The 27,656-nt window shown below is 46.1% G+C and overlaps 1 protein-coding gene across 1 annotated transcript in view; it reads left to right on the forward strand.

Moving 5' to 3' along the window:
- The window catches only part of LOC126518708 (organic cation transporter protein-like), a 332,875-nt gene that overhangs the window by 299,006 nt on the left and 6,213 nt on the right, over positions 1-27,656 (forward strand). The window contains exons 10-11 of the mRNA XM_050168473.2: positions 1,037-1,221; positions 4,928-5,067. Of these exons, the coding sequence (XP_050024430.1) occupies positions 1,037-1,221; positions 4,928-5,067 (325 nt within the window). The remainder of the gene's footprint in view (positions 1-1,036; positions 1,222-4,927; positions 5,068-27,656) is intronic.

The raw sequence follows: 27,656 nt of genomic DNA on the forward strand, positions 1-27,656 counted from the left end.
CCCGCCGGGTTGCTTAGGGGTTATAGTGTTGGACTACTAGTACGAGGTCACGCGATCAAATCTCGGGCACGGCGGTCGCATTTCGATGTGGACGAAATGCGAAAACACCCGTGTACTTAGATTTAGTTGCGTGTTCAAGAACCCCAGTTTGCTTAGATTTCCGGAGTTCCCTGTAGGGCGTACCTAATAATCAGATTGTTCTTTTGGCACGTAAAACCGCATGATTAATTTTTTTTAATTTCGTTATTGTGTGTTTCACAACTAAGGTTATTTGTCATAGTTACCCCCAGGTCCTTTATGCATGAAGTTTTGGTTAGTTGGGCATTGTATATTGCATGTGTAAAGAGGACGGAGGGTTTTTTGTTACTGAATAAAATGTATTTTGTTTTAGTAGTGTTTAATGTCACACCCTATACATTGCACCACTCTTGAATAGAATGCAAAGAGACATTTAACGTAAGTTGATCTGCAGAGTTTAGCACTGACTTATGACGCAGTCGTCTGCGAACAATCGTGTATGTACCATAGGGTGAAAAAAAAGCACTGTGTGTCGTTAATGTAAATTAAAGGTAACGTGGCCTCCAAAACAGACCCTTGCGGCGCAGGAGAAAAAACAGTAATTTTTTTAGAGAAACTAGAATTCACAGTCACGCTTTGTTTCCTATTAGTAAGGTAACATGAAATCTGGGATACAACATTTTTATGACTAAGAGCTATATCTTTTACATATGCCGCGACTGTCCCGTTTACGTTGTTCATATAATAATTAAAGTATCACTGTGCAACCTGTGATTTCTACAGTCAATTCTAGAATCCGCATATCATTGTTCAAACCACTATTCTATGTAACCTTGGTAACCTACTCGTATATCTTTGTTATTTATTCTTTAGATTTACTTGGTGTCACCCTTTCCCTGCTTTGATGCTATGTGAGATTGGCAGTAGTTCTAAATAAATTAATGAATAAATAAAAAGGAATCGGAAGAAATGCCCTTCTACGCTTAGAACTACGTTATTTCTTTTCACTGCATTGCAGACAGTCCGAGTTGGGTAAAGATCGGCTCCAACGTACTCGTGCGATTCCTGGTGCTGAGCGCGGGCTTCATCAAATGGATCATGGCGCTCGAGGTGTTTCCGACATCAGCCCGCAGCTTCGGCTTCGCCTGCGTGCTCACCTGCTCACGCTTCGGTGCCATGGTTGCACCTTTCCTCCGGGACCTGGTGAGGATCGCCCCACGTTTTCTTTCAATTCTCTCGCCACGCTATCAGCACCGTTTACATAAGTGCAACGCCTGGGTTCACACACAAAAATTACCGAGTGCGCCTACGTTATCCAGATTAACAGCTCTCGAAGAAGGCACATTAGTGTGTATTAGCCTGCGGGATGTTAATCAACTGTGAATGCGATAATTGCTTTTATGTGTCATAAGTGGGGGAAGAAATGTTCTGTGTGCTCTAAGCGGACATTGGCTTGGAACAGTGCTTCCGCGCACTCGATCCCGTCTGGACGCGCAGTGTGAGAGCGGACAAACCTTGAAATGTCTCTTCGCAGGTTTAGTGAATTGCAAGCCGTCAAAACATGACATTCACTCTGCCTGTCGTTCAGAGCTTACACCAGGTATTCAGAGCCCCCACGATACCATAACTACCCCATTCAAATATCTCTAATTCGCTTCACGCCGAAGATGCCATATTGAGGAATTTTTCGGAGGGGGGGGGGGGGGGGTGCTTCTACGTCACACGCTCTCGTATGCTAACCAGCAAGAGCTCGCAAAGACAGGCAACGCACTGGAGCGCAGTTACTGCAGAACCCCACGCTAGCAAAATGGCAAAGAAAGAAGCACAGTTTCTGGCAAAAAATAAAATAAAAGACGGAAGTCAAAACGGCGGAACATAGCACGAGACACCTGGGAATCTCGTTCGAACTTAATGCATTGGCAGTAGCAGTCAACAAATAAAGCCTAAGAGCTGCCCTTGGTAAGAATTTTGTATGTTCGGCCTGAATCAATAGCGACATTATCGTTGACTGCTGATCATCATTTGAATGGCGACGAAACATTATTTAATAAAAGTAAATGCTCAAGCAATCTGTAGGCCAATTCTCGGGAGATCCCGCGCGAATCTAGAGACCAACATGACCGGAAGGGTCCCCATTTTTTCCCTCTTTCCAGCCGAACCATGTAAAACTTGCGCACGTCAGCTCGTGTACAATATCATAAGTGAGCCGTGTGCAGAGAAAGGGCTTGTCCCACTCTAATTATTCGAGTAATAACAGGATGGCCTTGAGCTGCAGCTTGGGCACGGTACCACTCCGCGACGCGCAGAATGTCAGAAGTTTGGCAGCGTGGTCCTGCCGACGCTTCAACGCCCAAAGGAAGACTGTACTTGATAACCTACACACAAGAATATCCCCAAACGCGTGTTTACAACAAATACTCTTCTCTAATGACCGAAGGTACTTCCTTAGGCGTAACGACGTTGCACTACATAGTCTTGCAAAATAGTGCACGTAAATCCGAAGGAAACGCAGCGACTTGGGTGTTTAGAGTGCTGGCTAATGCTATTTATTTCGCTCACAAAGAAACACGCGCATCAGAACATTTTATTAAGCGAAAACGCGACAAAAAAGCATCCCTCATATCACCACTTCGTAAGACGGTTACACGCCTTCTGCTCAGATATCCACGCGACACTGAACTCATAGACATGAGACAGCAGATTCCTGAATGGTGAGAGAGATGAGCAGGCGGAGCAGTTTCCGGCCCAGGCTGCCAGGCTAATAACGCCTCCTGTAATACACATGAACCAACCAATAGACCCTCTTCCTAAAACTCAAGCTCGACAGCTCTTTTGACTGTGGGACAATGGCTTTTCCACGTAAGAGCGATCACGCGCTTCGCACCGAGTTCAGCAAGCACGTATTGGTTGCAGGTGATAAAAGTGTGACCTGTAAGTACTACGTACTTATAGAATCGCAATAATGAGGAGCCTGATACGCTATAGAACTGATTACTCGCGTTATAAGGCCAACCTAGGTGCGCAAGCACCTCGAACGGGAGGACAAATTTTCTGCGAACAGTATTATAATCACGCGCCGTTTACGCCTCACATGGGGCGAATTCGGAAGTGCTCGAACCGATAGGGGTCTACATTAGTAAGATTATAAAGGTGAAATTGTAGCGCCCAAATGATGGCGTTCTAACAGTGCAAACTAATAAGAACAAGGAACCGGGCGACTCATCACCACTGTCTATCGTTCTTCCGCCGTCCAGCTGTGGCGAAGATCGCCCTCTCTTGAATGTTCTTCAAGGTTGAGCGCCCTGCCGCACCTACTCGGTTGCGTGACAGCGCGCTGCGAGTACAATGACGTGGCGCTGCACACAACTCGGGGCTCGTGCTTCGGAGCATTAGAGCACTGCATCTGGCACTCACCAGCTGCTCTCAGGGCAATGCTGTGTTTGGGCCAGTGGCCTACACAGTTTCTTCGCCATTCAGCGCCACGCCCTACTAATGATAACCATATGTAGGTTGATTTTTTTCAAGGGCACGGGCCACGTGTGGCCGAACAGCGCGAATCAAGTAATAATGAGTTGTCGATTGAGCAGAGAATTACGAATGGTAGCTGTGACATGGCTGTAAAAAAAACTGAAACCTGTCAGTGTATAAGTGGGTAAAATATGCATGTGTTAAATCCATGACAATGGCTGTAGTCGGGTTAGCTGTGAAGGTGAAGTATACGGGGTATTATTATTATTATTAGTTTAGAAAGCCCAAAATATTTATATGTCGCCTGTGTCAGATAGCACAATTGTAATCCTTGATGAAAATTGCCCGACCACGTGGCCATTACTTCTACGAGAAGTAAAAATGCCTAAATAGATAACTTACATAATTACCCTAACTTCTTACTTAATTACTTTACGGCACATATTTCATTTATGAATTGTAGCTAGTGAGTTCGCAAGGCCTATGTCCTTGGAACGACTTCTCTGAACTGCACCAGTTTAGAGGTATCAATTTTCAACTGGTGCGACGAAATGCATCGGTGTTCCAGTTAGTTTTGTGCTTCAGTGTATAAAACAGCATTTCCTTAAAAGAAGCAACTGGAACGCCAACGCTTTTCGTCAGACATATTGAAAACTCATATATTCAAACTGTTGCAGTCCTGAGAATTCCTTCCAAGTGAATACGCATTGCGAACTCACCGGCTATAATTAATAGATCTAATTATGTGCCGTAACGTATTTAAAAAACTAATTACCGTAATTATGTTGATCATTTAATGAACCATTTATATTTCTTGTAGTACTAATGGCCGCCTCGTCGAGTAATCCAGATTTTCAGATTGTTGGGTTTCACGTGCCAAAACCACGATTCGATTATGAGGCACGCCGTGGTGGAGGAATCCGGAATGATTTGTACCACCTGGGGTTCTTTTACGTGCACCTAAATCTAAGTGCACGGGTGTTTTCGCCTCCATCGAAATGCGGCCAGCGTGCATCCGATTCCGCGACCTCGGGCTTAGCAGCCCTTACCAAACAGCCCCTAAGCAACCACGACGGGTGTAATTCAGATCCAGGGTTAGAATTCTGCTACCTGGCACAGGGACTTTTTTAAAATTTTGGACCTTCTAAAAAAAAGCATCCGCTATGTGCTACAAGTAATGATAGATTAAGAACGCTGCATTGGTAGTGGTTTTCACATAGCACTCACACAACAAAAACAAGAACTGCCAATGTTTCTGCGTCTAGTCGTTTCGGTAGCGTGCCGATAGCCAGTAACAACGTATGGCACTTTTGTTTTGTTGTTTTTTCTTTCTCCTTGATGGCATTGCGGCTACAGGTGCCAATATGTTACGAACAGAGTACTGCTACCGCAGGGTAGCGTTTCCTTCATTCGCTACTCTCTCAGCAGCCGATACGCGCAGGCTGAAGTCACAGACCCGGCCGTTCAGTTCGTGTTCCCGGCGCTGTTTCTGTTGATCTCGGCTGGAATCAGTCTTCTCTTGCCTGAAACACTGAACAAGCCACTGCCTGACACCTTCCACGAGGCAGAGAGCCTAGACAGGTATGCTGCTTCTTATTTTATAACATGAGGATACGTTGACAAAACTTTTAAAGCTCCGAAAAATTATTTTGTAAATCTTTATTTATTTGTCATACTCTGTGAACCAGAGTCATTATAGATGGTAGTGGTACAATATACAGTGCAGAGTAAACAACAAATGCAGTGGCAAAAGAACAGCGGGAAAAATGTGTGCAATGCAAAGGTTTCTTACTATACGATATTAGATGTGTCATTAAAGACAAAGTAAAAAATGCAAAACGTTCCTAGTTGTGCAATGTTGCTAGCTACCCTAATGAACACACACGGATCATTCGACTTTCACCTGTATATTGGCTTCTAAAAACCGCACTTGCACTTGGCATGGCATTCTGAGTGCTGAATTTTTTAAAATTTCATTGGTGTTCATGTGTGTACGCCGTGTAGCCAGTTCAACGCAAGTGCTCGTGTGTTTATTGATGCATTCAATGCAAAACGTTCCTAGTTTTGCGATGTTGCTAGCTACCTTAATGAACACACACGGGTCATTCGACTTTCACCTGTATATTGGGTTCTAAGAACCGCACTTGCACTTGGCATGGCATTCTGAGTGCTGAATTTTTTTTTAAATTTCATTGGTGTTCATGTGTGTACGCCGTGTAGCCAGTTCAACGCAACTACTCGTGTGTTTATTGATGCATTCACTATGTTCTATTTTCGTAAGTAATTTCCTAGATAACTAAAAAGCGACAAAACATTGCGAATTCATCAGGAAAGGATAGCATGATTAATTAGAGAATATTTGTTCTTCCTTTAAAAAGTAACGTTGTGGAGAGGAACAGCTGAAGAAAAAAAAGTCGCAGTGCCGCCAGATAGCGAAGTATTAGACAACTACACGAAGTAAGGGTTAAAGTTTTATCGGCCGTATAAATTGCAGTAAACACTCGCTTACTAAGTTAAATTGACAAGCATGACGTGGCGCGCTCACAGGTCGCTGACCGCTCACTATCGCAGCGCTGGAAGAGCGCCGGCAGCGGGCCCACCCGGGGCGTCCGAAACTCGAGAAGGCGCGACTTCCGACACTCGGCGCGCAGGAAGCCGGCGCGTGTCCTTTGTATACGATCAGAGACACACGCGTCAATAACCACGAAGAGCAAAACGGGTGCCGTCACCAGCGACAACGACAGTGGCACTTCATGGGCCTTCCCTTCAGTTTCACTGTCAGTTGATGGGAAAAGGAACAGAGGCGAGGACATTGCGCGGCCGAAGCCGTCCAAGTTCTGCCTGGTCCCGCTTCCAAAGCCAGATCTCGGGAGCGTTCTTGCAGCGCGACAGTACATTGTGGTCCACGGAACGAACACATCATCAGTTATATCGCTTTAAAGAACTTGGAAATCTCTAGAAATCTCTAATTTTGTAGAAAAAAAAACGCGTTTGGACAATATATCTCTTATTGCTCGTTTACTTCTCACGCATCTGTGAAATAAAATATGACAAAGAATAATGAATAAAACTCCGTTTACGCTAAAGAGAGCCTTCTTTCTTGTGAACTCCCTCTTAAAAGTGATGTAAAATTGAGGCTATCTCTCTTTCATCCCCATTTTGTGAGGAAGCGCCCTGTAAGGGAGCACGACTTTCAGGCATGGTGTCTCAAGGGAGGTCGCAGACCTTAATATACGCTTTACGGCTTATTTGCGTTTGCGGTGAACTGTTATGTTATTGGCAGCATAAACAAAATAAATTCAATCCACTGAAGTAAGTGCAACATGCAATTACACTTTTAAGTGAGGGCTAATGCAAGTGCAGTAAGAATACAAGCCTGCAGCATAGTGAAACTTTATTGGTTTCCGTGCAGGAAAAAACATGATACATCAGAAAAAAAGATAAAATTGTTTACATAATGTTTGTCGTGCATTAACGCTTGTAGAAAAATTGACGCTGCTGTTTAGGTCTAGCAAAAAGTTTGAATGTGCTTAAATTCATTACCGTAACCCGCCGTGGTTGCTTAGTGGCTTTGGTGTTGGGCTACTGATCACGAGGTCGCGGGATCAAATTCCGGCCACGGCGGCCACGTTTCGATGGGAGCGAAATTCGAAAACAACCGCCTACTTAGATTTAGGTGCACAGTAAACACGCCCCCCTCCTCCCTGGTGGTCCGAATTATTCCGGAGTGCCCCACTACGGCGTGCCTCATAATGAGATCGTTGTTTTATTTAAATAATTCTTTTTGTATAGAGAACTTGACCATAGTTGCACATTTGCATATTATTCAAATTGCTCCGTCCTTAAAAGCTGTGACGGTGCGACAACTGTGGCGTTATCGTATATTGCCAGTAGCTTGCTCGCAGCAAACCAGAAAATTAGGACATCCGAAGGCCATGTCTTCTCGTGAGTAGGTGCCCCTCACAACTCTCAGCGCGTGTGTATAACGGAAAGGAACGCAAAAATACGTAGTTTCAGCACCCGAAGCCAACGCGAAAAAAACCCGAGGACACTTAAGCACTTATGAGTTGTCAGTGCGAAAGCATTAATGTGAAACTGAAGGCCGCTGGGTCTTCCTTCGAATTATGAGCTCCTTGCGGGCAAGCGAGCGCGTTGAGAGCTATAAGAGGCCAACGCCTCTTATAGATAGCACAAGGCCGGTGGACTCGGTTCCTTGACGCCAAGCTACGTTGCCCGACTACCATAGAATCTAATGGGGACGCTCCGAGTAAGTCGCGGTGATTTTGACGTCACTGCTTTCGTCACGCCGGGCTTGGCAATGGAAATTTCGGTATAAGTATCACGATGACATAAAGAAGAGTGGACAGGTCTGCTATCTACGAGGCGCTAGTTTCATCCAGTGAGCAAGACACTCGTCGTCTGAGCGTGGAGTCGTAGGTTCGAAACTCGCTACAGCCAACGTTTTTCCTTTCGAACCTATGTTTTTTGTATGCATGAATTGCTTTATAGCGATTATCGAAACGAAGTCAGAACGCAGGCGAGAGCTTACGCGGGCAAGGAACGCCTGGGTAACACAGGCTTCTGAGGGTGACGTGGCGTCGCGGCGATGCCATCTTCGCTCGCTCAACACCTGGCAGGAGGAGCGCGGAGACACGCGCAAGTCACATGGCGTCGCAGCCAAGGGGAGTTTAGGCGCCGTTTCGCTGCTGCAGACACCGGCTTTGTCGCTGAGTGGGCCGTCTGATGCTTTCCCATCAAACAAGCGCCGCTTGATTAGCAACCTAGCGTGTCGACAAACGCATAGAAATCACAGAACTCAATCTGACCTACTAGTGTTTATCTGCCTTGTTCGCGTGTCCGTACTGATGGTACGTACTGCTTGCGCAATCCACGGCTCCACTCAATTAGTTGCACTGCTCAGGGCCCGTTGAGCCAACCTTTATGGATAGAAAAGTGACTGAGGTTTAACTCTTGTAAACCTAGTTATCACGAGCTGTCTGTTTCTCTGTTTCCCTTAGTTTTTTAAACCACTATGCACACAGCAGGCAGGTACCCAGGACTATTTTCGGGGGGGAGCCCAACCCAAGGTAACTTTTTTATGCGAGTGAGGGGGGGGGGGGGGGGAGGTGCGTTTACTAGTACAAATGTGAATAATGCCCACCATTCGCCACAAAGATGCGCAAACCCGCAAAAGACAATTGAAGTAAGGTGTACCTCACAGGTACGTCTGTGAGATACATATCTCCTTTACTTGTTAAAAAAGGAACCACATAAATAGGACCCGCTCATGACAGAAGCGCAGGAAGAACACTGCCACGAACAAGTAACCAAGGGAAACCGTAAAATAAGGATTCCTAATAGCGTTTTTGGCATTAGCTCTCGAATAATTATAGAGAAACTATATATATATATATATATATATATATATATATATATATATATATATATATATTGTAACGAAAAGACAATTGCAGATGTACCCGGCGTCGGTGAGACAGACAGTTGTACAAGATGGCGTACACAAAACTCAAGCTGGCGTCCTCAGCCTCTGCTTCTTCTTCAGCGCCCACCTCTTGCCGAGCGCGCGTTCAAGTCACTTCTTTTTCAGCGCTGGCGCGTGACAACTAGCGGCATTATCCCCCCGCCAAAAGAAAAGCATCGACCCGATGCTTACTAAACTACGATGCTTACTAAAAGAAAGTGGAAGTGTGGTAGTCGTATGCGATCAGTTGGCGCCGCCTTAACGCGCGAAATACGGTTTGAGGCGAACAACATGCACTATCTCTGAGTGGTGCTGTCGACGCCGAGGCGACGCGGCACCGTCGGGAATGACCTCATAGTTCACTTCACTAACGCGGCGTATCACTTTGTACGGTCCAAAGTATCTACTCAGCAGCTTCTCAGACAACCCCTGGCGACGAATTGGAGTCCACACCCAGACTTGGTCACCTGGCTGGTATTCGACTTGCCGATGTCGAAGGTTGTAGCGTCGCGCGCCTGCACTCTGCTGCGTCGTGATGTGTATGCGCGCGAGTTGACGAGCTTCCTCGGCGTGTTGAGTAAGTTGCTCGGCGTCGAAAGTAAGTGATGCGTCGGTGTCGTGCGGGAGCATTGCGTCTAGCGCGGCCTGGACCTCGCGCCCGTAGACAAGACGGAACGGTGTGAAGCATGTTGTTTCCTGAATGGCGGTGTTGTACGCGAATGTAACGTACGGAAGGACTTGATCCTATGTTTTATGGTGGACGTCTACATACATAGACAGCATGTCAGCAATGGTTTTGTTTAGCCGTTCCGTCAGTCCGTTGGTCTGCGGATGATAGGCAGTGGCCTTGCGATGCTGCGTGCAGCTCGGCTCGAATATGTCCTCTATCAGTTGGGCCGTAAAGGCAGTTCCTCTGTCGGTGATGACATGTGATGGGGCACCATGTCTTAGGACTATGTGATCGATAAAGAACTTGGCAACTTCGCAGGCGGTGGCACGTTGTACAGCTTTCTTCTCGGCGTAGCGTGTTAGATAGTCTGTGGCGACTATAATCCACTTGTTTCCGCTGGCTGACAAGGGAAAGGGTTCCAGAAGATCCATACCGATTTGATCAAACGGCGCGCTAGGTGGCGCGATGGGTTGCAGTAACCCCCCGGGCTTCAATGACGGCGATTTCCTGCGTTGACACTCACGGCAGCTTTGCACGTAACGCTTCACCGTGGGAGAAAGTCGGGGCCAGTAGTACGTCCGGCGTACTCTTGCAAGAGTGCGTGAAAATCCCAAGTGTCCAGACGTGGGCTCATCATGGCAGGCTAGGAAAATGTCATCACGGAGGGTGGCAGGTACGACCAATAGATACTCTTTGTCGCTGGCACTCGAGTTTTTTTTGTAGAGGACACCCTTTCGGAGGCAGAAGGTCGAGAGACTGCGAGAAAGGTGTCGTGGAATTGTAACATTCTTGCCTTCTAGGTGATCGATGAGAGGGCGTATTTCGGCGTCCTCGCGCTGTCGTGTGATCAGGTCAGATGCGGTGAGGGCCCCAAGGAATGCGCCGTCTTCGTCCATGTCCTTATCGCAAGTTTTGACGGGAGCGCGCGACAACGCGTCAGCATCTTCGTGTTTGCGGCCCGATTTGTACACGATGGTAACATCGAACTCCTGCAGACGGAGACTCCATCGAGCAAGTCGCCCGGACGGGTCTCGTAGGTTGGCTAGCCAACACAAGGAATGGTGGTCTGTCACCACGTTGAAAGGGCGACCGTAGTGATAAGGCCGAAATTTCATGATGGCCCACACAACCGCAAGACACTCTTTCTCGGAAGTGGAGTAGTTAATTTCGGCACGTCAAAGGGTGCGACTGGCGTAAGCGATCACTCGCTCGACGCCTTCCTGGTGTTGAACGAGAACAGCGCCAAGACCGATGTTGCTTGCGTCGGTATGCACCTCGGTGTCAGCGTCCTCGTCAAAGTGAGCGAGAACGGGTGATTCCTGCAGGCGCTGCCGTAACTCGGTGAAAGCTGCGTCCTGGTCATCCATCCAAACGAAGGGTGTGTCTTCTCGCGTGAGGCGTATGAGTAGTTCGGCGATCCGGGAGAAATTTGCGATGAAGCGACGATAGTACGCACACAGACCGAGAAAGCGGCGTACTGCTTTCTTGTCACGAGGAGTCGGAAAAGCAGCAACAGCAGATGTTTTGTCTGGGTCAGGCTGGACACCGTCGGCGTTCACGACATAACCGAGAAACTTCAACTCTTCGTAACCGAAGTGACACTTTCCTGGCTTTAGTGTGAGATTAGCGGAGCGGAGCGCCTCAAGTACCGCCTCTAAACGCTTCAGGTGTTCTTCGAAGGTCGCCGCAAACACGACGACGTCATCTAAGTATACTAAACAACTGTGCCACTTCAGACCCGTAAGAACAGTGTCCATCATTCTCTGGAATGTGGCCGGTGCAGAACACAGGCCGAATGGAAGTACTTTAAATTCGTACAGTCCATCCGGGGTAACAAAGGCAGCTTTTTCGCGATCTCGTTCATCAACTTCGATTTGCCAATATCCACTCTTCAAATCTATTGATGAAAAATACTTGGTTCGCCGCAGCCGATCTAACGAATCATCGATCCGCGGAAGCGGAAAAACGTCTTTTTTTGTGACGTTATTCAACTTTCTATAGTCAACACAGAACCTAAGCGTTCCGTCTTTCTTTTTGGAAAGGACCACCGGCGACGACCAAGGGCTTTGGGATGGTTGTATGACGTCATCGTCAAGCATTTCTTTCACTTGTGCATTAATAACGTTGCGCTCTTTCACCGATACGCGATAAGGCAGTTGTCGTATGGGACGAGAATCGTCATACGTGATTGTTCGGTGTCTCGTGATGGGCGTCTGGCGTACCTTTTGTGTACGCCATCTTGTACAATATATATATATATATATATATATATATATATATATATATATATATATATATGTTTCTTAATGGGCGCCGTGCCGTCGTGGGAGTGACGGTATATGTGTCTGCGAGGCTTGTGTTGGCTGGTGTTGTAAGAGGCTTCGTCTAGAACGTGGATATGGCAACAAAAATAACACGTTATAAAAGTAAAATCTTCATAAAATGTTTCCGTTCAAGCATATTACACCTTCACTCACCTACAATGCATGACGAAGGGAAGAAAAGCAAGAACAGACGACAAGCCGTTTCAAAGCGAGCGCGCATCTTGTCTGTCATCGAACTTTAGCGGCCCTCTTTACGTTTCATATAATTGTACATGCAATAACAAGTTCTCGTAGTTAAACAAAACATGTTTTGGTGTAATTATAAAGCTACAATAGCTTTTTAACGCGAGAGCGTTAAGGAGCTCGTGTCGCAGAAAAGCCGGCGTCGTCGGCGTCAGCGGCGGTGGCCGTAATCGATAAATCCCAGAAGGCACTTCATAAATAAGAAAACACCTTCCAATCGAACCAGGGTCTCCGGAGTGTGAGACGGAGCCGCTACCACTCAGCCACGAGTGTGTTTTTTTTATTACCGGCTTGGCAAAAGAAAATACAATGTGAGTATTACATGGCCATAAATACACTCAGCCACGAGTACGTCCCTTCTAAACGGGACAAAACCGTCTCTAGTGAATGCGGTGTTGCCTTAGAAACGTGCCGTAGAAAGTTATACTGCGGTGCATATTGGTAATTATGACCATGTAACTTACAGAAGTCGCAGTTTCAGGAGTAGCGAAGTACGTTTCCGCTACATTTCTTCTGCGCTCTGCGCACATGCAGAGCCATCTTGTGGCAAACACAGAAGACCACCTCCTCGCAATGTACGGCGCTGCCCCGACACGTGGCGCGCCACTCGCCCCATGATCGCGTCCGCCTTCATGGCGCGTCGGGGCCCGGCTATCTGTGCCGATCGCGACGTTTGGCTGGCGTAGCGCGTTTGAGTAGGCGGTGCGAACGGGGTACGATAACACTATCGCGTTCCACTCTTGAGGGCGAAGCTTAAGCGTCCTCCAATTTTTACGTGCAGTTTTAGTAGAAAATGAGTCATTGTGACAGACGGAACGATGCTTGCCTGGCTCTTCGAGAACGATGCCAATCCGAAGTCACAATATACCAGCATTCCCATGCATACCACAGCGCAGCAGCGCCAGATTTCCCTCTAGGTAGGTGATATAGTGAAAACTCTGTGTGTATACACACACACACACACACACAAATATATATATATATATATATATATATATATATATATATATAGTCATATCATAAGAAGCCAACAAACAGTGACACCAAGGACAACATAGGGGAAATTACTTGTGCTTAATAAACGAAATAAAGAAACGATAAATTAATGGAAATGAAAGTGGATGAAAAAACGTGCCGCAGGTAGCGCATTGGTAGAGCATCGCACGCGAAATGCGAAGATTGTGGGATCGTTCCCTACCTGCGGCAAGTTGGTTTTTCATCTACTTTCATTTCCGTTATTTCAGCGTTTCTTTACTTCATTTAATAAGCACAAGTAATTTCCCCTATGTTGTCCTTGGTGTCCGTGTTTGTTGGCTTCCTATCATATGACTAATAAAAATCGGGCCCCTCGGTTAATCCCCTTTCTTCGCGTTTATATATATATATATATATATATATATATATATATATATATATATATATATATATATATATATATATATATATATATACAATATTTGCTGACCACCAATTTAAGTGGCAAAACGACTCGTCTTGTTATTTGGAAAGTTGCGTAACGATGTGTGGTCACCAGTCCCGTACAACCGCTTGAAGCGCAGCACGCCAGCTGTGGTTCTAGACGTACTGCGCCCACCGCGGAAGGTTAGAAAAACACTCGCATTAGCACAGCTGAGACGTGGGTACGTCAGGCGGCTCCACTGATAACTGCGTCATTCAAAGCACACGGATTTATTTTCCACTCCTGGCCGTGTTTTCGCTACTTCGTTCTTAAATAAAAAGATGTTCACTCATAAATATTTTCACAAACAATGGTTAAATTTGCTAATTTTCGCTATATCTTCCTGTTTGGCTGTTGCCTTGGGTCTTTCGTGCAGTAGGTCGCCTAATTTCTCAACACCTTGCGGCTCTTCTTTCCAGTTGCCAATTTTGCACAACAAGTGCTGTACAATTAGGGAAAAGCCCGACGAGGTAACGGGTGACAGTCATATTCCGTATGGGTTTAACGGTTATTGCAGGGTCTGATGATGAACGCTGTTTCACATTATTTTATTTTCCACCTTATCTAACCCATATCGCGGGTATATGGTTCCGAGTATCTGCCAACGTCGCGGCAAGCCGTCACTCGAGGAAATAATGAAGCAAAAGGAAAAGTTAAACGCAACTGGCGCTTTCTCCGGCCGCAACTCGTTCCACGAGCATGCAGACCAGCTGACTACGAACCGAATCCCTTTTCGGGTCCATGGATCAGTCTAAACAAAGAAGGTTGAATTGATGAAACAACAGTGATGCGCGTGATCGTTGAATAGATGGCGACAACTGAACTCCTCTCGAGTTAATCCCGTGGGCACCAAATCGATGAAAAAACTGGCCTTCACACCCCAGGAGATGCCGATCACTACCACCATCCAAAAACAGGGGAAAAAATTACAACCATTCCACCTTGTGACGATTGAATGGCAGCGAGAACTGACGAGAGTCAAAGCGCTTAAACGAAAAGCAAAGTGCTTCACCTCCACCGCCGGTCGGCCAGAAGGCAGTGCGATGCCGGGCCGACCCGCGGCAAAGTTGAAGCAGGCGTTAAGCACTCCCCATACGTGGGCCGATGCAATGCAGGGCCGATCTGCGGCGGAGGTGAAGCGGGCATTAGGCACTCCCCAAATGGGGGCCCATCCCGAAGATTTCGAAGGGTGCGTTACAGGTTCCCGAGCCCACAGGGGTATGTGCCATTGAGCTTGGACCCTTCCTGCACTGTCACTAGGACCGGCCCACATTATGATTTTTTTCTGTTGACGGCCGCCGAAAAAACTACGGAAAGTTAGACATATGCAGGGTGCCCTATAACGTAAAACTATTCCAAGATGTTTTTATTCCAATCTCCTGACGTCTAATTTGCGTAACCACCGACGCAAGCACCGGGCTGTCACCCGCAGGGTTGTCTGAACAGACCAATCAAACTCTTTGCTCTTTCATAGGAGGTCACTTTTGTTTGCTTGAAAAAACGAATAACATTGCCTACACTGAGCAGCTTGTCATATCTAATTGGCTGACAAGAGGCGAGGAGAATGCTCAAGTGGCGAGGGATTCGATGGGGCGAAGCCAGTGCACTGAAAAGCGATAACCAGATGAAAAGGGTGGTGCCGGCGTCTGCGATTGGTCCGCTTCCCTTACTTAGGTTGCGGTGGCTGGTCGAAAATCGCGGCGGCATCCAACGGAAGCTTAAGAATGATGGATGGATGGATGGATGGATGGATGGATGGATGGATGGATGGATGGATGGATGGATGGATGGATGGATGGATGGATGGATGGATGGATGAATGGACGGACGGACGGACGGACGGACGGACGGACGGACGGACGGACGGACGGACGGACGGACGGACGGACGGACGGACGGACGGACGGATGGATGGATGGATGGATGGATGGATGGATGGATGGATGGACGGACGGACGGACGAATGTTATTAGCGTCACCTTTGGATCATCCGATGGGTTGCGCCACCAAGCTCTTGCTATTATGCTGCCTAATGTCCTACCTAGGTTAAAAAAAGAAAAACAAAAAAGAAAAAACAACCACGATGAATTCCCACAACCAAATTTGCTGACCCCAATTGTGAACATTGTTTCTGTACGTCTCCACTTTTTATCGCTTCTCTACTTTTCTACCACCAATCTTCCCATCACCTCTTACTAGTCTTTATTGCGGACATGTTTACTTTCCCCCTGCTCTCGCTGGAACGAATGCCTTCAGTGGTGCCTTCAGTGGTGCCTAAATCGATTGCTGGGCAGATATCTTCGCATTCTAATAAAACATGCTCCATCGTTTCCCTAGCTTTACCGCAGCAAGCACATGCTTCTTCTTGCTTTTTATATCTCACTTTATAGGTGCGTGTTCTAAGGTATCCTGACCTCGCTTAGAAAAGTAATGAGCTTCCCTTTGAGTTATCATAAATTATTTCTTTCCTTATTTCGTTCCTTCCTCTTAAGTAGTTACTCATGGCAGGTTTCTTTTCCATTGTCGCCACCCATAAGATTATTCCAGCCTCTGAATTTCCGCTTCACGTTCTTTGTTGCTGTGTTGCTCATCCCAAAGGCCGCATACTTTCTGGTAAGCTTCCTAGTTCTTTTTCTCCACTGTGAGTCAATGTTTTTAATGCACAGATACCTCAACATTCTCCCAGCCCATTGACTTTCTATCATATTCCTCAGTCTGTCTTCATCTTCAATTTTACTTTGAGCTTCCCTCACTTCAAAACTAGTCCAGCCCATATCACCCTGCACAGCTTCATAAGTAGTGTTCCCGTCAGCGCCCAGTGGGAGGCGTCCCACTGACCATTGGTTGCCATCGAGTCCTGCTTGTACCCCTCATTTCAAGCAAACAACCGCATTCCCAAAAGGAAGTCCCGGAACCATTACACCTTTCCGCATACCCCGTACACCTCGTACCTATTCTTTCCCCATAGCGCTCTGTGCTTCATTATGGCTGCATTGCTCTTCCATTTTACTATAATTGTTTTTTCCTGTGTTTACATATATCTGTTGCCTTCGTTTATTTATATACCAATGCATTTATATTCTTTTACCCGAGGTATTTCCTGGCCCTGTATTGACACTGTCTGTTCACTGTTTTCATTGAATACCATAACACCTAATTTCCTAACACTAAATTTGAAACCTAAATTGTTGCCTTCCTGTACACAGATATTAGCCAGACGTTGCAAATCACTTTGCTAGTTAGCTAGCTACACAATGTCGTCCGCATAAAATAAACCTGGAAGCTGCTGCCCTACTACTGTACCCGCCTGTTTGTATGAGAGATTAAACCCAATATTGCTTCCTTCTAGCGCCCTTTCCATCTTCATGTACATCATAAACAGCAATAGTGATAAAGGGCACCCCTGCCTCAGTCCCTTGTTGACATCAACCTGCTCCTCCCTCCTCATCCCTTCCGATTCAACGCAAACAGTATTTTCTAGGAAAATCTCTCTCAATAGCTGTAGACAATCGTCACCTAAACCTTCCTCTTCCAGAATACTCCACAAAATGTTGCGGTCTACGTTGTCATATGCTCCTGTAATGTCTAAAAAGGCCGCATATAACGGTCTGCTTTCTACTTTTGATATTTCAACACACTTGGTAAGAACAAATACGTTATCACCTAAACGCCTACCTATTCTGAAGCCATTCTGAAGTTCTCCCAAGATGCCATTATTCTCTGCCCATGCTTGAAGCTTTAATTTGATCACCTGCATTGCTAGCCTGTATATTACCGATGTAATGGTCAACGGTCTATACGAATGAATTCTATCGTTCTCTCCCTTATCTTTATAAATTAAATTCATTCTCCTTTGTCGCCACCTGTCTGGTATTCGTCTATCTTTTAAAGTTTTTTTTCCACTTCTTTCACCAGAGCTTCCTTATTTTTTAGTCCTAGTTCATTAATCAGCCTAACGGGAACGTCGTCTAGCGCTGTGGCTGTGCGCTTAGGAATTTTCTGTTCCGCTTTCTTCAAGTTGAAATTTGTCAGCACCAGCTCCTTTTCCACTTGGGTCTCTTTCATGCTCTTTTTTTCTTCAAGTACAACCTCGTCATTGCCTTGGAAAGATTCGGCTCCTATTTTTCGGATGTAATTTAGTGCCGCTTCTCCTTCGAGTCTGTTCCCATCTTCGTCTAGGATATGTTGTATTGCTGTTGACTTGCTGCCTAATAATTTTATGTGGTTCCAAAATATTCTAGGTGCGGCTTTCTTTTCTCACGTATTTCTGACAACCAACGTTCACTTTCACCTTTTATCTTTGCTTGCACCAGTATTTGAACCATATACTTTTTCTCCCGGTATATTTACCATTCACTGGGTATTTCATCCTGCGGCAACTGCGCCTTCTTTGCCTGCCTGTGCTCTTTGGATGCTTTCTGTCGTACGGCGATGGCTTCTCGTATCTCCCTGTTCCACCAGCTTTTCCGTTTCTTTTTTCCTTTCCAACGAACATGTTGTTTCTCCTTCCGTATTTCTGTAGTTATTACACTTAGAAGCTTAACTATATTCCGACTTTTTATTTGGCCATTTGCCAAGTTCTTCCTCGACTCTAGTGACTATATTAGCTATTTGTTCAGCGTGCAAATTTGGACTGGCCATTCTGCACTCCTTGCTCTCTTTCCCAACTGCACATCCAATTTTCAAAATGATGCGTTTATGATCACTCCCTGTGCTGCTATACCGTTCCTCATCAATAACCATTTCTCTCAACTTATCATGAATTCCTTCTGTCATCAGACAGTAGTCAATGGTTGATTGCCGCTTTCCCACTTCCCACGTGATCTGCCCTTCACACTTAGGCCCTGTATTTACGATAATGCGGTTATGTTGCTCACAAAGGTCTAGCATTGACTTCCAGTTGTTGTCGGTATAGCCATCTCCTGTATGTGGGCATTCACGTCACCTAATAGGATAATTTTAGCACCATTCCCGTAACCCTTAATATCAGCGCTTATGGATTCCACTAACTCTTTATTGTTCTCTGTGCAATTATTTCCGGTCCACAAATACGTTACACCCACCCAAGCTTTTTTCCCGCTCATTGTACCTGATAACCAAAGATGCTCTTGACATTTTGAATTTACTCTTTTCGATTTGTTTCCCTGATGGATGAGCATTCTGACTCCCCCTCCCTTTCTTTGCGACTTAGTTTTGTTGCACCCTTCCCAAACATGATTCTCAATCACTGGCGGCTCTTCCGAGCCTCTAAGGTGCGTTTCTGTAACTGCATACACCCCTATTCGTTCGCTATTTCACTGCTCCTCAATCTCTGCCCCCTTTTCATGTCTTCTCCCGCCCTGCATGTTTATGTAGCCTATTGGATGGCGGGCTCTCTTTCTTCCTTCTCACTTCCCTGTTTACTTCGACAACCTCGAAGCCTTTCTCTCGGCTGATTTTCCATATCACCTCATTAGCAAAGACTACGGCTCTTTGTACCTGACTGTCACGTACAGGCACCTCCGGCACCGTGCACACCATGAAGGGACAGCTCGCACTAGTCACCCGCTCCCTTCGCCAAGCGCTGGCCTAGTCCTGTCCCCTTCCTGTTTAGGACGTCATTTAGCCAACTTGCTACTATGACAAGGTTGCGCACGTGGGCATTTTCAGCGAGCTTCACTTTTGCTCGCTCCATGACAGAACCCAGCATCCGCCCCGGAAATGTCCCTACCGCCACTCCTTTATCGCTTTTCACCCTATCCACAATTGCTTCTGAGCACCTATCCAGGTTTGAGTCACCGGCGATAATCACCATTTCACTCTCTCCTACCGCTCCCTGCTTTCCTTTGTCCTTTTCCGTGTGATTCAGACTTAACAAGGGGCATTGACCCATACGCTCCTCCTTTTACCGCGTGGCGGCCTCAAGGTAGGTGCTGCTCTTTTCAGCTAACCCCTCACCACGTTACGCGCATTCCACGTACTTTGCTGACACTCCCTCTCCTGTCACGTCAGGGGACTACGTTCCAATGTCACGACGATTCTTGTTCACAATGGCGGCCCTGTTCAGCTTTTCCTCGACCGCTTTAAGTCTTTTTTCCATTAGCTTCCATGCACACGTTCCCTATTTAGCTCATTTTTGAGCGCTTCAACCTGTTTGACAAGCTCTTCCTGGAAAGCCTTAATTTTCTCCAGCCTTGCATCGACATCGCAGTGTGTGCCGATCGACTCGGTTCCCTCTCCATTCTCATCCGTCCCCTCATCTGCCTTGAGAGACCCCACGCGCGCAACCTGCTTTCCCGGCTTTCTTGCCATGTATTGCGCGGCTTTTTCTAATGCAAATACTATAATACTATAATAATGCAGAGCACGTGCCTTCTGGCAAAATCCGATACGCACAGGATCTAAATCCTTGAAATGCCGCAAAGTAATTCTCACCAATCTTTTAAAAGCAATCAATGCCGCGGAGACTTAAGGTATGGAACGTTTTCGCACGTGTTAACGCGTCCACGCTCTCACTTTCCTACCAACACACACACAGTAATACGACTACTAGCTATTAGTCCTGCCACTTCCAAGCTACTATTTGAAGGCTATAAAGACCCAACGTCCCCCCCGGTTGCACGTGCTGAAGCACGTGGTGCGAAAGGGCGCTCTGACTATCCTGCAAAACCAAATGTACGCGAAACACACCCGCACACACGAAAAAAAAGAGAGAAAGAAAAAAGAAAACTACCCAAATATTATTTAAACGCTAAAGAAATCAGCATATCAGAAACAGAAGCAAGCTCAAAGCACAAAAACTGCTGATTTCGTCGCCGCCATGGAGCCCTAAAAAGCACCTCAATCCACCACAAAATCTCACGTCAACCATCCGATTGCGCGCAGCGCCCCCGGCCCGTTGATTTCCGAAGCTTCCATCCCTCTCAATAGGCATAGTGGGCGGATGGTAGACTAGCAAACAAATGACATATATCGCAAGAAATAGAGAAGAAAAAGGAGGTTTTTCCTAGAGCAGTCTGGGAATATAAGGAACTGGGAAACGTTATTCAGCAGCAGATAAGACAGGCACGGCAAAAAATTTCATTGGAAAGAGGAAACCACGTAAGTGGTGGAGCAAGTAAACAAAGCAAGCTACAGAAGAGTGTAAGCAGGCGTCTAGAGATAATTGATAAGCCAAAAAGTTGGGATTACGCGAAGAAGAGCTCCTTAGATTCAACAAATACCGAGAAAAGGGCGGCGAGTGAGATCGCACGAGAGAAAATTAAATGCACAAGTGAACGTGCGAAGCATAACATTCGCAGAAGAGACCAAGGCGTCCAAAAAAGATTCTGGAAGCACGTAAGAGTGCTCGGAGCGCCAACTAAATATTTCCACGTGGCTACAAGGGATGAAGGCGGTAACGTCTTCAAAGGAGACGATGCACTCCGATACATCACAGACACTGTTAGGGCTAACTTCAGCGCAAAAGAAAGCATAGTTCAGACCCAGACAAGCATGAACAGAGAAGCCTGAGAGATTATATTTTCCATGGAGAACTTTTACTGGAAAAAAAGGACAAAGTGCCCCTAATAGCACGGCGGCAGGACCCGATGAAATCAACTACAGCTAATCAAACACCTCGGTCCAAATAGCAAGACATTACTGACTTATGCCAGAGAGCAAGTGATTACGGCGAAGAACATTTTGGTTAGATGACGTGAAAACAAGGTGAACCTTGTATACAAAGGAAAATGTGATAATGGTAAACGAGCTCCTACAGGCCAGTTACAGTAACGGTGATGCTATATAGAATGGCGACGCAAGCCATAAAATTAGAACGTTATAAATGGGCGGACACAAATGATGTACTGAGGAAACTACAGAATGGGTTCAGCCTACTAAGACGCTGAGAGGATAGTGTGTTTGTACTAACTCACTGCATGGAAATTTGGGTAGCTCAGAATAGATCTTTATGGATAGCATTTTTAGATATTAAAGAAGCCTACGACAACTCATACAGGGAATTGTTATGGTATATTCTCAAGCACGAAGGCATAGATTACAGTATCTTGGAGCTCCTGATGGAGATATATTGAGACAGCCGAGCACAGATTGTATGGCAAGTCTAAAAATGTAATGAAATGGGGGAACCTTGCCAGGGACTGAGTGTCATCTGTCTGCATTGTTGTTCATGCTTTATCTTAAGGGCATAGAAAGACAAGAAAACAGCGAATAAGGACTTGATTTACCTTACAATCGCAATGAAAAAATTGTGCAACAGATGCTCCACGGACCGGTGTATGCGGACGACATAGTGCTGCAAGCGGACAATGCAAGATCCAGACACTTGGAAATATCTGTGCCAACGCAGCAATAAATATCGGCCTTAAGTTTAGCACACAGAAATCGGGAATTATGATCTTTAATGAAGAAACGAGTAGTTACGTGGTGTCAATTCAACAGTACCTCTTAGCCATTGTCAAGCAATATAAAGACCTCGGCGTATACATAAACGAAGGAAAGAGTTACTCAAGCACCTACCATGATAGTCCTAAAAAAGGGAGAAGCAAAATGCAGCAACGTAGACCACTTTTGGGCCGCAATAAATATGAAGTGGTGCGTGGAGTCTGGAAAGGAGTAATGGTGCTAGTACTAACGTTGGCAAGATCCATTCTGTGCTGAAAATCGCATATCTTGTCGGGGATAGAAGTTAACCAAAGATCGGTAGGGCGGTTGGCTTTGGGGGCCCTACCGTAAAACCACAAATGAAGCAGTGCAGGTTGACATGGGCTGGGCCTTGTTTTGAAGTAAGAGAAGCGCAGAGCAAAACTCGCTTTGAAGAAAGACTAAGGAATATGGATGAAAATGAATGGGTGGCTGAAGTGCACACGTTTCTGCAACTGAAAAGTGTGGAAGCAGAATGGACGAAGACGTCAAGGGAGTTGGCAACAAACTATGGGGTAATTGAAAGTGTAAATAAGAAACCAGGAGTAATCAGAAAGAAAGTGAGATAAACAAAGACAAAGAATTGGATGCAAAGAATGCAAAAATAAAAAAAGACCATGCAGAATTGCAAGAATGAGAAGAAACAAATTAGAAAAGAAAATTTTTATGGTACCAGAAAGGGCAGGGCCTTTCTGTTTGAGGCTGAAGCTGGTTGCTTAAAGACAAAAACTTACCGGAGCAAATATTTACAACAAGGTGAGGCATGTGTGTGCATGCTGCAGTAAATATCCGCAGACGACTGAGCACATCCTTATGGAATGCGAAGGCACTCACCCAGTGACATCAGTAAGTAACGTAGAACTTCCAGAAGCGCTTCGATTTAAAGCGGACGGAAGCATTAACCAGTCAGCAGTCGAGATAAGCTAGAGACGTTTAAAGTATTGATCAAAAAAATGAAGCGAAGACATTAATACAACCGGATCTGTTACAGGCACAAGTAGCGGTGCAAGGTAGATATAAAAGTTTTCAGGAAGAAGAAAAGGGGAAAGATTTAGACGTACTGAAGAATGCTAGAAGGAAAAACATGTATAGCATACCTGAATAAATAACAGGCTGGACGAGTATTTGTCGCCACCACATCTAAAGGGGATGTCAATAACTTATCATCGTCTGCCATATTCCACGCATCAGTAGCTTTACCTTCATTGCCACAAAAAGTTGTCCGCGAGTATACCCCGGGCGGCCCGGGCGCACCCGCCTGGGTCGCTGTATCGTGAATTTCATCTGCGACGGTGACAAGGTCCGCCATGGATAGTGAGAGGGGAGGGGGGGGGGGGGGGGTTACTCCAGGCGGCGGCGCGGGCCGCTATGTCTTGTAAGCTATCTTCTGCGAGGGTCACAAAGTCCACCATGTGCTGTGTTTTCAGGGCTTAGTTCGTGTTAAAGCACGAGGCAACGCGAAGGTAAAATCACTCGCTGCCGCTGCCACGCTTCTTTACCCCAGCGTTTTGACAGCGAGTTTCTGCGGCCTTCCAGTGAAGTGTGTTCATGTTTGCTTGTGCGCGCGTGACACCGTGCTTTCTAATTTAGTTAGTATGCCTGTTTACAATTTCATAAGGCTGATAAAACTACTATCTTTACTTCATGTAACTGTCAATTAATTTGCAATCGCAATCGATGCTTCGTCTTTCGGACGCAACTGCGGCGGTTTTGGTCATTTCAACTTTCCTAATATTGTGTGGGCCAGTGATTCGATAATTGTTATGCACAAACCGACAGAGTGGACTGAAATTCTCAATTTTCGTCATGATTTTAGCTTCACACAACTTGTTCATATGCCTATACGAATTGTCCTTACAATAGCTTACATCCACGGTCTCGTTTTTAGGACTACATCTGACCTTGCCTCTTCACCAACATGTTTCACAGGTGCAAGCGATCACGCAATACTTCAATTCACCTTGAGAGCGCATATTTCAATTAAGTAAAGCCAGAGGTATTATAAACTGCTCCAAAGCTGGCTTTGCTTCCATAACAAATGAGCAAGACGCATTTTTGCCTGAATACATTGCTAGCTTTTCAAACGACCTGTTAACGCTAATTGTAATATCTACAAACATAAGATAATATGTTTATACTATGTACTATGTTAAGATACCATCTTTATGAACCAAGAAACAGGATTCCCTCAATCCCTCGCTAACCTTAGTTCAATGGCACTTTAAAGCGCCTGCGCAAGAAGAAGCGGTAGTTTCGGCATGTAAATTCAAAAATTATGCACTTCGCTGGTCCAAATATCGCCCAGTTGATACCGATTACAATCGTGCCATTTCAAAGGCCAAGAAACGGTATTGTAGTAATCCCATTGTTATTCACAGCGTCAGCATCCGTAGAATAATCAGCATTCTTGAGATATCTTCATCCGCTGACCCCGATTTTGTTAATCCTAAATTATCGAAATGCACTGAAGTTTACTTATAGTAGCCATTGTCATCTTCCTCGGCCACCTTTTACTTATGGCGCGTCCCGGCGCACGTGTCTCATGCCTCGTGCCTCGATCTGCGAGGTTAAAGAAAGGGAAGAAGAACAAAAAAAGAGCTTCTTCTCCTGCCATCGGTCCGAACAGTTCTCAGGTTTTTCGCTAGCTGACTCGCACATTGCTGTAGTGGACCTGAGAAACGAACTTGCTGAGCCCGTTACTACACTACAGTCAGCGCGACCGCGATTTCCGTTCCAGATTCATTTCGCGGTCCAGCTCCCGTTGGCTCGGCATCCCAAAGAGTGCAATGGCGACACCATTCGGGCTTTTCGAGTAGGTCCGCATGCCGTTCGGTTTGACAAACGATGTTCAGCAGTTCCAGAGGTTTATCAACAAAGCCACCCAGGGACTCTCCTTCGTCTTTGCGTATCTCGATGACCTCCTGGTGGCTAGTATTACCCCCCGGACAGCATAGCAACCATTTGCGCCCGCTATTTTCTCGGCTCCAGGAACACGGCCTTCTCATAAACCCCGCAAAGTGTGTCTTTGGTGTTCACGACATTGAGTTCCTCGGACACAGCATGACTCCCGAAGGGATCAGACCGTTGGGAAAGCAAGTTTAGGCTTTGCGCGAGTTGCGTCGCCCAACATCACTGGGAAAGCTCCGTGAGTTCCTTAGGCTGCTCAACTGCAACCACCGTTTTCTTCCCAACACCGCCGGAATCACTATACCACTGACCGAGCTTCTCAATAGCACTAAATCTACGTACACTGCACTGTCTTGGACGTCAGACGCCGAAGAGTCCTTCCAAGCTGCCAGAAATGCATTGGCAGGTGCCACCCTACCGGTGCATCCTCTGCATGCTCCACCAATGCGTCTTATGACCGATGCATCTAGTGCGACTGTCGGTGCCGTATTACAACATTTCCAGCGCCACTCCCGGTGCCCACTCGGGTTTTGCTCCCAGCAGCTGAAGCCTGCAGAAAGGTGCTACAGCATGTTCCGTCGCGAGCTGCTTGCAGCGCACTTGGTTGTTGGGCATTTCGGAAGGAACAAGCTTTCACGTCCTCACGGATCACAAGCCTTGGACATTTACTTTTCGCGGTAATCACAACACTTATACCGCACGGGAGATACGGCACTAAGTTTCATCTCCGTGTTCACCGTGGACATAGGATACATTCAAGGCGCAGTCACCGCAGCCGCAGATGCCTTCTCCCGTATCGACCCAATATCCACGGCCACAGTTGACTTTGAAGAAATTTCCATGTCGAGCTTCGGGACTTCCTGTTTTCTCCTACGTCGTTAGTGCTTTCCGACGTGCCCCTTCCATTTTGTTCAGGCACTATCACTTGCAACGTGGCTCGTTGTACAACATAAGCAGCAATGGTGCTTATCGTATGGTGTAACATCGTATTCGAAACGAGTACGATGTACTCGTTTCGAAACTTATTTAGCTTGATACTGATCCGCTAGTACCTAATTGGATAGCGCACTTTCTTTTCAAGCGAACTCAATATCTTACCCGTAATGATCGTTCATCTTCTCCTTCTGCGTTAACTTCTCTGGACGGCCAGGGGGCAGTGCGGGGGCTATTACTTCTTCCTAAATACATTGACGATCTTCCAAGCTGTGTAACTTCTACAATTTGACTGTTTGCGGACGACTACGTACTTTATAGCAAAATCACCAACGCAACTGACAGCCCTTCAAGATGACCTCAATAACGTATCGAAATGATGCAGTGACTGGTTCATGAAGGTCAATGATACGAAATGTAGAAGCATGCGTGTATCCCATCAACCTAACAGATCGAACGCGCAAGTATGTTCTTAACGGCACGGCCCTGTTGACACATATGATTATCTTGGTATCCACATTTGCGCGGATTGCTCATGGGAAATGCGTGTCGATAAGTCTGCTACAGCTGCTACAGCTGCTAATCGCGCCCAAGAATACTTGCGCACGAACTTTTCATCTGCTTCCACATCGCTGAAGCTAACCCTCTATAAAACTCTGGTAACACCTAAAATGGCAAACGCATGCGCCATATGGGACACAAATCAACCTTTGCCTAACCCTCGGAGCCATCCAGAAGCGCTGCACTCTTTTTATTCCGTCCAACTACTCCTGTCACCCTTCTGTCAAGGCTATGAAGAACACGCTTAATCTACCAGACTGATCACTGCGCCGTAAATCCCCACGTGTATGCTTCTTCCACGAAACATATTTTCATAATCCGGTTTTGAGAGATTCGCTCCTCACATCCCGTCTGTACATTTCTTCTCGCGTTGACCACAAACACAAAGTAGCTGTTCCATTTTGTACCAGTGCGTATAGCCACTCTATCATTCCAAGAACCAGCATCGACCGGAACCACCTTCCCAGCATCGTTGTTGCCATTCAAGACACTTCCAACTTCAAAGCAACATTATGGAATGTTCGTGTAAATTGCGATTTTTTGTGTTATTTCGAGTGTTCTTTTTTTCTTTTTAGTACACACGAGTGCTCATATGTACACCAATGTTATTATTGATATTGCTTATCAAATATATAATGTTGGATCATTTTCCACTTGACTGTGTTTATATTTCCTGTACATCTAAGAATGCCTTGCCATTCCTTCTTTTTCATTCCTGCAAGGGCCCTGAAAGTACCCGAAAATAAATAAATAAATAGTAGTGTGTTCAGGAGCGGCGCGCATCATGCATTGGCGTGAGGCGGCAAACGCCAGCCCATGAGACAGCAACACCGCTGCCAACATTGGTCCTACCGATATTTGGTTAACTTTGAACGCCGACAATACATCCGCTTTTAAACGCAAGCCCTCCCTGAATACTGTGTACATAGTACCATCATTCCCATGGTGGCTGAGCAATCGCAGCGTCGGACTTCCCTGCAGTAATTATTGTAGGAAAGTCTATGGCTGAAGTAACTATGAGTCCAGTTCAGAGCTGCGCAAAGAGCAAATCGGAATTAGCTCGTGGGAAAAAGGAAGCGCAACAACAGCTCCATCTTGCGCCACCCATTAACGTCACTGTATTTCGCACACTTAACAAACTTGCAGGCTCACGTGTTGTTAAAAACTCGAGCATGGACAGGTCGATCA

Source organism: Dermacentor andersoni, chromosome 1 (genome assembly GCF_023375885.2).
Source record: "Dermacentor andersoni chromosome 1, qqDerAnde1_hic_scaffold, whole genome shotgun sequence".
NCBI classification, from domain to species: domain Eukaryota; kingdom Metazoa; phylum Arthropoda; class Arachnida; order Ixodida; family Ixodidae; genus Dermacentor; species Dermacentor andersoni.